Source organism: Tinamus guttatus, unplaced genomic scaffold (assembly GCF_059628265.1).
Source record: "Tinamus guttatus ecotype Peru unplaced genomic scaffold, ASM5962826v1 Tinamus_guttatus_pri_ptg000472l, whole genome shotgun sequence".
NCBI classification, from domain to species: Eukaryota; Metazoa; Chordata; class Aves; order Tinamiformes; family Tinamidae; genus Tinamus; species Tinamus guttatus.
Genome location: NW_028289006.1, coordinates 3,567,583 through 3,579,715, shown reverse-complemented (window position 1 = coordinate 3,579,715; position 12,133 = coordinate 3,567,583). Strand labels below are relative to the sequence as shown.

Here is a 12,133-nt window from a genome sequence, read left to right as displayed (position 1 = left end):
AAAGAATAAGTCTCAAGTATTCCAAATTAGGGTGTATGAAAACTATTCATTCTTTTCTATTCCATCAGATTTTACTATATAAGAATAAATGCAAGAACAAATGCATCAAACGAAAGGAAATGCCCATATGTACTTCACAAGCTCTGAAAAACATTGCAATACACAGGTCATCGAGGTAAATCATGTGGCAGATTGAAGCAAAGGGATTAGATACATTTAGGATTCACCAGTGAAAGATAAAAGACATAGCAGCATTCAGAGAGGTTCATTTGTCTGTAAGCTATTTTCCTGCAAGTATCTGATAGTCAAGGAATTTGTCACACACATACATAATTGCACAGGCTGCCTAAATATTCCAGAAAATCATTCTGTGGAAAAGAAGTAGACACTTCTAACTGATGAACCACTGTTTCATGGCCAGTGTTTCCCTATAGTTCTACTTTATTCCGCCATACTAAGTGTTGTCATGTTTCCAGATTTTCTATTCCTAAGGGCTGTATGCCATGGGGAACGTCCATGGAGCACATTGCAGGACTGTGCAGCAACTGCTCTGCCAGAAGCCTCAGCAGCAGCAAACTGGCTACTTCACTTGCCTGTGAAAAAGGCAAATAAATCTATGTGGAGATATACAGTATTGCAGTTAGAATGCCTCTGATGCAGAAATCTTTACCACTCTTGTATTTGAAACATATCATAGCCTACAGATGCAGCCAGTAATGGAAGCAGTTATTTTAATAATTATCAACCATAGCTTGAAAAATGGTACCTTAAAAACTTCCAAACTTCTCTGGGCTGTTTTTTCTCAATGAGAAATACCACCAGCCCATTACAAATTAGAACTACAACCTGGTTTTTAGTTGGGTGTTAGCTTTAAAAACATCTTTTAAAGTTGAATAATCTTACCACCAGAGGGTAGGTAAACCTTTGCAACAAGGGAATCTATTAAAAAAAAATGTTTATGTTTTTTCCGGGAGAGATGGCCTTCATATTTTTATTTCCAAAATAAATAAGAGTCAGCATTTGTAAAATAAGATTCATAACTAAAGTGGATATATGAGTTGAAGAACAACAATGATTCTTGCATGACATGATTCTTGCAAAGTCAAAACTTGGCAACACATGAATTATGTATCACTATCATTACAGTGGAATTAAATAAATCAACAACATTCCATATACTGCATCAGTATTCAGCAAAAATTAAAAAATGCATTGTAAGTACCAGCAAAGCAAAAAAAAGACAGCAACATAACATAACATAAGTTCAAATATATCTGATGCTTGTTTCCATGCAGTCCCCCAAAAATCAGGCCTTATTGTCTTGCTATTTCTTAATTAACCAGCACAATGTTGGAATGTGTTTTGGATGTGTTCTCATTAGCCTCAGCCACTGTGTGTATTTCTAGCTTACTGATCAGCATTTGTCTTATATTTCAATAATGCATATGCATGTGCCTGTAGTACTTTTAGAGAGCTCACTTTTAATCCACGATATCTATCACTTTCTTCCAGCATATTTGGTCACTCTTAGTCTTTATAATACTTATAAAATAATACTAATTTAAATATTAGGTTAAATGATCAATATCATTGGTTCTTTGAGTCATGTCATCAAATTGTTTGCCACCATATCTTTTAACAATAAATTCCACTGATTATTGCTACATAAAATTAAATATAATTCATTTTATTCATTTTGCGTATGTGTTAACAAATTGTGGCTTTTATTACAGAACAAAATTAATAAGAATAATTAACTTCAAAGTACCATGCATATTCTTAGCCATCTTATTTCAAAATCAGTTCTACCCTTTGAAATTTCTCCTTAGGTATAAAGCAAACACAGTCTTACTGCTATTGTCTTTATAAACCCTGACCTGTTTGATTTTTTTGAACTAAAAGATTATATTCTCCTTAAATATGTATGGTCAATATTTTCAGTCATGTTAACATAAGAAATTTTAAATTACAATTTTTCCATTCTCTCTTAATACATAAGCATCAACTTCGTGTTTCGGATGACAGGTGTAAGTAGAAATTGACATTTATACGCCCGTGATGAAACCCAAATCACTTTCTTGAGATATACAGAAACTTTCTTAGTGTTTAAAATTAAATTACTGCTGCCACTCAGTATCTTGTATTATATAACCACATTAAATTTAATCAGATAGACTGCTGCCACTTCTGTGAATTCCCTCTGTAGTGCAGTCCCCATAATCCTGCTTGTTTTTATTATCTTCAGATTTATTTTGTAAGCAAAAAATAATAGGAGCACCTTATTGTTTTTTTCTTCAAGTTTCCTGATATTTATTCCAAGTAACTAACCCTAACTATATGACTGTGCTGTTAACAGCACAAAAGTGCTTCATTCTTAAATTTAAAATCATGTCACACATTCAAAGACCTGTAAGGTACCTGCACTTGCAAATCGATCATGTAGTTTACGCATTATGATTCTGAATGCAATAGCTTAAATGTAAAAGCAAAAACACACACAAAAAAAGCAAGTTAAATATCAGCTTTCCAAAATTAAATGGACTGGTATGAAAAAAATACTTTCATTGGCAGCTTCATTTTTTTAAGTGTATATGGCAGGTTTTTAATACGTTAAAATCAATTTAGTTCCAATATTCACATGGCTTTTTAAAAACTATGGAAGATATTTATTGTTGTTGAAGCTAGATAGAATAAAACATTTTTCAATTTCATTCCTAATTGAGAATTGCATATATAGAATAATCTTGCGAACACAGAATAAGACCAAGCCCTTTTAAGTTAGCATTTTTCATAAATATATTCATTAAATTAAAACATCAAATTTATTAAAGGAAAAAAGAATGAGATGCATTCCAGTGCGTCAAATATGCAGAAATTGTTTATATATACATGGGACTGTAGAAGTCCGTATGAGCAAATTTTGTTTTGCGACCAGTCTGCCCAAAACAAATGAAAAGCAGCATATCATTCAGCACTATTGATAGGATTTTTGGTTTTGGGGTGGACAAAAAAAAAAAGCCATATTTATGCTTTCTATGCTTTCTGCTTTTTCTCATTCAGAAACATGATGAAGAAAACACACTGCTATACATGCAGCATATTTCTGGTTGCAATATTATGTTCAGATTAATTTGTTCTTCCATGAACACAAATACAGGAATATCAAACCTGACAAGAAACCTGTAATGAGTTATTACTCTAACAGTAGTATTATTATCAGAGTTACTACTCTAGGAATAGAGGAATCTAAATTAAAACAACTTACTTGCTGAAGCATTGCACTTTGACATTCTTCTGTTTTCCTAACACACCTGATTCTTCTGGATTCCTGCCTTGCAAGTTACACCCATTTAAGTTTTCTTACCTGCTCTTCAACTTCCACAGATTGCTTGAATACATGCTTGACATGTAACCTTTGAGCTATAACATACTTCTAAATACAACTCTGACATTTTAGTTTGTACTTTAAATTAATGATATGATATTCAGTAATTTTTCTTCTTTTAGAAATGCAGACTTTTAATTTTGATCGGTTTGCTCTATTAGTCTTGTTAAAAATCTATGACTTTAACATGGCAATAAAAAAAGAGTTAGAAAACTCTTACATAAGATGGCTGCTTTTGTTCTTGAAATTCCTGAGCCAGACTGCCATCTATTGGAAAATAAATATTTTCAAAAACTATACTTTAAAAAAAGAAAAAGAAACTGAAACAAGCTATTGTCAAAGGCCGATTTTCTTAACAATCATGCTTAAAATAGCCTTTTTTAAAGAGTGCCTGTTATCTAGGCTGTTAGAATCAAGGATTTTCCCTGCATCCTTTTCCATCTCAAATTTGACCAAAAATGGTGTGAAGCAAAGCACACAGCGCCTTTTCCCCCTTTCTGTACAGTAAGATCTCTGTTGAGGAGCAATTTATACATTTAGCAGGCACAGTAAAAGTGTAATATGTTACCACTGAACAATAAATTGCTAGAATGCTCTCCCAGCTTGCCTGGGATGCTGTCAGGACTTCCCAGATCTTTGCATACATAGAAGAGTCACAATGGACAAAATTAAAAAGAAGAATAAAAATGTGGAAGGGTACTGAGAGTAATAATCTATGAATTTTTACTCATGTGAACATCACCTGCATTCAGTGCACAAGCCATCTTTGAGAAAGCTGGGGAATTCCAACTAAAATACTGCCTAGGTACGTGAATGACTTTTCAGAACTCTCTGAAATAATATAACAAGCCACATCTCCCAGTTTACCTGCAGTCGGGCCTTCTAATTTTGTGCAGAGTGAAAGCTGTTGTCTGGTAACTCATATTTTGTCCGATAACTATGAATATTATACATTTTTTTTTTACTGACCAGTGAGGATAGATAATCCAATCATAGAAGTAAAATCTTACATGACAGCACATGGAATGTATATTAGAAGAAAGTCAGGGTCATAAACTCAACCACTGAACATTTTGAAGTTTCCAGTATAGCTCTAACTTGACCATCTTTGGTGTTTTCATTATAATGAGCTCCTCAATTAAATGATTAAGTAACTTTTTCTCATCTCACTCTGCATTATCCAACAAGTGTTCATAGTTGATCTTCTTCATTACCTGTGCTCCTTCAGGAAGGTAAAACAGTCTGTTCTGTGTCCCTGCTTAGCACTGGGGCTGGATTAGATGATCTCTAGAGGTCCTTTCCAATCTCAGCCATTCTGTGATTCTGTGTAATCCCAAATTTTACCTTTCAGCTTCTGGAATGGCTACGGGAACATTTTTACTCATTTCCCCTTATGCCCCTATTCACGTTTATATTGTTGTGTCTGTGCTTACTCTTTTTAGTCATACTCACTACTCCACTGTCCCCTCCCCTCCTCAGATGTCCAACCCTTCTAGTACTCCAGCTTCTGCCCTTTGCTTTTTCACTTTTCCTTTTGATTTTTCTATGCCCGATGCAGACTCAGAACCAAAACAGAACTCATAGGCAATTTGGAATTAAGATGCCTAAGCCAAAATTTTTGATCCAAAACCCATCTTTTTCAGATGTCACCTAGCCTTATAGCTGTACAAACTTTACCCTCTGTCTGATTTTAAGATTCTGCAAGCACATAAGGCTCAGATTTTGTTAATGTCTCATAGTCTTTATAGGCTGATCAGCTTTGACATATATTCCTATTTAACCACAATTGGATATATAAAATACCTACTCTTCAACCTATCATGACTCTTGTCATAACAGTATCTTCATCATCATAACTCATTTTTAAAGTCAGGACAAATACCACACAATCAGTCAAGAGGAAACATTACACAGAAATTGTGTAGTATTTTCAGTGCTAAATGCACCAAAGAGCTTTTGCTGAAGGCTGGAGGAAGTCTATTAGTGTAAACCATATCAGTACCACTGGCTGAGTGATTGGATGAATACTTTCTGAAATAGAAGACAGGATTCAATTCTTTCCTTGACCTAAAGAAGTTTGAAACCACATCACCTTCAAAAGAAAAAGTTTTTCGAAAGAAAAATTCTGCAGGTTTTGTACCACTGAGCAATAGGCAGTGCAAGACAACTGACCTAGGACAGAAAGGGTACAGAATTTAGTAGCGAACAGGGAGATCACAAGGTCTGTCTTCAGGATTGCTTTAGTATTTTTATGGTCATTGTAAAATGCAGAAAGAATACTGGAGGGGACTAGTAGGTTGGTACTTAAGGCCTTTTATTTGGAAGACTGTAAATGTTTTATGTCATGGATAGAACTGAACACCACATTTCCACTTGCTAGATGAAGTAACTGACAAGTTGTTACATAAATGTGGGCATCCCCACAATCCTTATGCTAAATAAAAACAGTGAGCCCTGCTCTTTCAAAGAAAGACCTTGAATCCTAAATTGGCAGATATTCCTTTCTGCAGTTGTGAATCTAGCTAAACCTTATCTACCCAGAATAGCACCATAGATGGTTTGATACTCTTCAGCAGAATCAGTTGTTTAAAAACATTTCTAGAGACACCTGCCTCCTGCTGCTTTCTCTTTCATGCGCCCCTGCTAGGCTCAGGAGACAGTTTCTGCTGTTCATTTCTCCATCTCATCAGGTTTCAATCCACAAGTTACTACTATTTCCCACTGAATCTCCCCAATTTTTGCCTGATACCATTCTGAAGAATAGCATGATGCAAAGACAGGGGAAAGGTATCTCCAGGTACCCAGATCCTGGTACGTACTTTTGAAGATTCTCCCCAGGGATCACAAAATGTCATGATTTTAGGTTTTTAGTCTTGGTCACCCGCACTGTACACGTAGTTGAAAAGACTGCACTAGTCCTAGTCTCCGGAAGCAAAATTTGTGGAGGAAATGGCTTTATGTGACACATTACCAACAAGGACCTAACTTCTGCCCCCATGTCGAGTGGCTATTGGCAAGTTGGCACAGTCAGGATGAACGTTAGAGGAGCAGCTGCTCAACTGAAGCCAGTGGCTTCTACAGGGTCACCTAGTGCAGTTCTCCCCACGTGCACTCCCTGCTCCTGCAGCAACACTGAATAGGGACTGAATGAGCACAGGTAATAGGGGGCATCCCACTGCCCTCCTGAGATCACCTGCCCAGGATTCCCAGTGAGGGGAAACCTAGAGTCAAAAAAAGCTAAGTGACCTTAAATACTTTAAAATATAAAATGTATCCGTTAGATGAAACAGGATAATCATGAATCACAGCAAAGAGCTCTTTCCACATAGGACTGTATAGCTGGGTCAATGGTAACAGAAAATGTGCTCTGCTTTGTATCTTGACTTCATGTTGGAAGTGTGCACCCTGACTCTAGTTTCTTTGAAAGGAAAGCTGGATGCACAAGTCGGAAACAGCCAAAACATGACCAAAAAATGACCGCAGGCGGGATAATTACAGGAACAGAGCTATGGAGTTCACCATGGCAGCTATCTGTAATGCAATATAGTCATGAACTGTGGTGCTACAGACTCTATCTTAACTCCAAGATACAGTCCACTCTATCAAATAATTCTATCAAAAGAATACTACTAAAAAAAAAGAAACATATTAAAATGTAATGAAGTACTCCATTATGATTTGCCTGTAGGTGCCTTTAGACTTACCGAGTCTGTTAATATTCCTACAATACCTTAAAAAAATCTTTCCATTATAAATAGAGTTTTTCTTAGGATTAAGCTGGAGAAAAGCAAAAAAAAAAGGCTTTCTCCTCTTTTTCCCTGGAAATTTTTAGTAATTAGATACCATATTTTGAAGACTTTTTTCACCTCAAAGTCTATACACAAATGAATACAATCCCAGCCTAATTTGGTTTTGTATTTGCCTGCTGCATGTAAATTACAGAGTTAGTGTCTGAACACTTCCTATTCACATTTTGTGTAATTTAGGCCTGTAAAAATTCCAGTCAGAGTAGACAGGATTAATGAATTGCATTTTCTGCAAATAGAGACAGAGCAGTTTTAAATAGCAGTTAGCAGCTAAATGCAGAAAAACACTAGAAAGACCTGTAAAATGCTTAAATGAGATCAGTATCTTGTGCAGACTGACTTCAGCATGATTTATGTATCTAATCACTCAAGTATCTAGAAGGGTTGTACAGAAATATTTACTGTAGTTTTGGACACCTATCCGTCTTTGTAAATCTCATTCAGTCCATAGTAAAAAAATTCCTTAACTTGTTATGCTGTTTTTCCCCCATGTATGAGAGCATTTAATTTTTCTTAACATGCAAAAAAAATGAATTGGAAGCTGGCAGTTTGCATTTTCTTCCTCGTCCGTGCATTATTCCCTGGCAATCCTGTTTATCCTGTTTACTTTATCTACTAGAGAAGAGAGAATTCAGATTTTAAAAAATCTGTCACCCTGCAACGAAAAAAACAAAACAAAACAAAAAAACAAACCAGAAACCTATAGCATTTTATTCACAGGAATAGTATTAATGAAGTCTTTTTTTTTCTGTAGTTAGAAATTGCTGAATTGTCACAACCACAACAACTTCCAGTGTCACACATTCAGCCTTTAATAAAATCAGCCTGTTGTAAAAACCATATAATAATACAATGTCTATGAACTGAAGATGCTTAGCTCCTCATTTGTTTGAGCCCTTCTCATATAATTCTGCAAGCATTTAGTTACAGTAGTATATAATATGCAGACTGATTTCAATGATTTCTCACAAAACCCTCCCCGACACCCTCCATGCTCAAAAGGACAATTAGATTGAACTTTTGCTCAAATTAGTGGTGCTATCAAAGCCATTCTTAATTCTGGGAGGTAATACCTTTGTAAATTAAAGGAAATAATAAATTCTAAATCTGTAATGCATATGCTATACTGTTTTTCACTGTTACATTATTAGACTCGTATTATTCTTGCTGATTATTTCTTTTTTGAATATGCAGGAAGTAAAACACATAAAAGTAAATATATTTTCTTTATATCCCATCTTACTTACTACATTAAGCTTGGTTTGGCTTCCACTGGTCACAAATTCTTCCTCTGATACTTTACTAAGATTGTCCAGATAATGGTCTGATATTGTATGAGAGAGATCTTCAAAAGAATATTCCTTTTCTTGGCACAATTTGATTTCATCTAGGAGCTTTGATAATTCTCCCGTCACAACTTCACCTTTAAAAACAGACAAAGAATTAGATAATAATTAGAATACCAAGGATAATTTGTGCCCAGAAAGGAAATGCATATTCTTTAAAATTCTTTGCAATATTTCTAATATTCTGTATATTATCATCTCAGCTGTGACCTTCATGTCCAAGTCCCCAGAAAGGAAAACATAATAGTATCTCACACTAGAAAGGGAACCACTGGAGATAATTTACATGCTCTTGCATTCCACTGTACTGTATATTTAGTAAGGATGAAATACAATATATATTTATCCTTTCTGTTTCCTGACCCTGAAAAATGGCTAGAAATAACAACTATCTGAAAACGTAAAGATTAACCCAAGAATAAGAAGGTTTATATAAACACCTAATTATATAAACACCTAAGACTAGTGTCCCATATTCTGCCTTGGATTAAGGTAATATGCTGTGAGCATATAAAATGTTATATAGGTTCCACAAACTGTAAGTAGCTTGGAACCGAGTTTCTGAGAAAGTGAAACAGTCCCATTGATGGGAAGGATTTAAATTCTTGCTCACTTTCCCTGCATTAAATCTTGGAACTGTGGCAGGATATACTGGGCAAAACCCACGAGTCTAAAATATGCCTCTACCAGTCTACTAGTCTGAACATCTACTTGTTGCAAACACCTGCACTAGGCTCCAGCATTCTATTGCAGGAGGATCATACAGCTGCCTTCAGTAAGAGCATGTAAGAGAACATTAAGTTTTTCCAGGTATAAATAAGAAAACCCTTCTCCTGCTTAGGTTTTCAAGAGTCATGTTGCTCGCTATATTGGGATATAATCCCAATATAACACAGAGATTATTCCATTTTATTCCAACTTGGGGAATAAAATGCTGGAAAGGATAATAGACTGAGTGTATTCAGCCCAGCACACATAAAATGCCCACAAATGTACACTCATGTGTGCATATAACTAAAGAAGTGCCAGATAAGACTGTATCTGCTTAGTTTAGTTTTGTGTCACTTTTCTTCATAGTCATTTTTTCATAGCCTTTTATGATAGGCAAGCACAAATGACAATATTTTCTTAAGTTACATTACTGGCGAGTTAGGACTGAGATTTTCAAGGTCAAGAACAGAAGTGGCAAATTACAAGCGTCTTATTTGTCTTTTACTGTCTAAGTAAGAGAAAAGTCTCATTACCCTCAGTCAATTGTAATTTTGCACAAAAATTGTAAACGAATCAAAGCTATAGGTAGGTTTATATTCATTTTTCCAATCAGAAAAATTAAATCCTTGAAGATCAATGCTAGAGTAAATAAAAAATGGAAGTTAAAGACTGAGAGACTTATTTTCAAATCATGTCTCAGTACATTAAAAAGAAACAGGATTAGATTTATACCTACAGATTTATACGTTGTTCCCTAGCTCTCACTTCCTCAGTGCAAAAATCCCATGCTCTTCACTGATGCACTTTGTTATTTCCCACTGGACAAGAATGAGATCTGTGTATTGCAGACAGAACTACAAATGTGCTGATGGATTTTTCACTAAGTTTATTCTAACTAGCTAGCTCACTGCTGCCAAAAAAAGATATATAAAAGATGAATTTTGCCTACCCTTCTTTCAGTGCAAGCACTAATTAAGGTCTCTGTCCTCTATCCAACTACTATTTTTTTCTGAAAGTTGAAGGAAGGTAAATGATACTGCTATCCCTCTTTGACTTTTTGTTTTTTTGAAATTAGATTGTTAGAGAAAGAATGACAGACAGATGGACAGGAAGCACAATGATGTACCATTTCTTTCCTTTAGGTTCAGATTACAAAATACACAAGCAAAAGCAAGCTAGCATGTATTCCATTATTTTTACCCTGGAAGTAGAAAAAAAGAAATTTCATGAGCTTAACTTCAGGAAATACAATTTCTTTTAGAAATATTTATTACTTAATTTCATGACAGACTTATTTCTTTTGCATACAACAGTTGACTTCATAAATGATCTATTAATGTAAAAGGAAATACTTATCTTCATACAGCATATGTTGGCTCATTATCCCAATGGGAAACATGAATGGATCTCCAAGGCTTATGCAATTAGTCAGAGGTGAAAGCATGTACATGCAGCAGCAATAGGCATGGTACATGACAGATATGGTAGAAGATTTATCTATAGCAAGAGTGGCAGAGCAGTACCCAAATCACTCTTAAAGAGTCATCCAAATATAACATAATGGAAAAAGGTTGTCTGGGAAGCGCAAAGTAAACTGAGCCTGTAACTTGAATACGAACAATGTTTGGCGTATCTAGCACACTTGTGTTATACTTCATTATGAAATGCATAATGAAAGATAAATTGAAAAGATTAAAGATCAACAATGTAACACATTGCAATCCATCAGTGACTTGTACATCCTGGGAAACCAGTTCTGCACTTTCCGATATGACACAAGTTAAAGCATATGTAGTTAAGCTAGTTACTTCATGGGGGAGAAAAAGCTTCCCAATACCAGTAAGTTCTTTTTTCATTTGACATATGCTATAAATGTGTTAGTGATATAATTATGATATTACAGAAAACTTTAACAGAGCTTGTCCATTCATAGAGCACATGTATTTACTTTTAGCCTTTGGAGACGGAGAAACTTCTGGGGACAAAATGCAAGACTGATGTTCTGCGCATTCCAGTGGGGCTTCCTCTGAAACACTTGCATTTCCTGTTTCCATATATTCTGCAATTTAAAGATATACATAGGCTTAAACTCCTGATTTAATGGGTTTTTATTCCAATCAAAAGTATATTTCTAATTTGTTTTTATGAAAGCCTGTTAAATTTTTCATATTATAACTTTACAGTTATTCATAAATAATTCATTTAAAGTATAAAACACTATAATGGGCAGTTATTCCATCTAACCTGCAGAAAACATAAAAATCTCCTTGTAGACTTAGTAAGTAGTGACTACCACAGTGTCCTTTCTGATTCCTTGCAATATCTACAGAACTCTTCTGTTCTACTATTATTGTTGAAAGAGTCTTCTTTAAGCTTAAGTTTATTTAGTGCTTTTATTCAAGGAGCAAAAAATTAAAAATGTTGATTCTGTTAAGAAAAATACATTAAGAAAATATTCTGTTTGAGATACAGAGACAGTTCATGAAAAAAAAATGAAGAATGGGATCTCAAAAACTTAATTCTAATTAGCAGTCTGGAAAAAATGTTTTATTTTTTTCATACTTCTCCCCTTTGAAATTTCTCTAGTCCCACCTTCATGACAATGCTTAGAAAAACAGATACATACAAACTGTTGGACTAACTAAATTTCAACTTCATTACTATTCTTTTGTGTATATACAAACAGACACAGTCTAGCTCAATGGAGCATCAAGACCTTAATGCATGTCAGTGTAGGATAAATATTAAAAAATAAATTTGAAAATAATTTATGCAATGAAAATTTTGATTTCGAGCAGGATGACTGGCTCACAGTGCAGGCAGCTATTCTGCATCTTCATTTTCTTTATTTCCTTAAGTTGCTTAGACATGCAGTTTCCAGTACC

The 12,133-nt window shown here is 34.8% G+C and overlaps 1 protein-coding gene across 9 annotated transcripts in view; it reads right to left on the bottom strand.

The window, feature by feature from the left end:
- ANKS1B (ankyrin repeat and sterile alpha motif domain containing 1B) overlaps nucleotides 1-12,133 on the bottom strand; it is a 404,144-nt gene that overhangs the window by 323,930 nt on the left and 68,081 nt on the right. For 8 of the 9 annotated variants that reach the window (XM_088532910.1, XM_088532909.1, XM_088532904.1 and 5 more), the window contains exons 7-8: nucleotides 11,197-11,307; nucleotides 8,439-8,614 (exon numbers count right to left, since the gene is read on the bottom strand). In XM_088532910.1, coding sequence (XP_088389036.1) covers nucleotides 8,439-8,614; nucleotides 11,197-11,307 — 287 coding nt within the window. The remainder of the gene's footprint in view (nucleotides 1-8,438; nucleotides 8,615-11,196; nucleotides 11,308-12,133) is intronic. The other variant, XM_088532907.1, reaches the window with a different exon arrangement.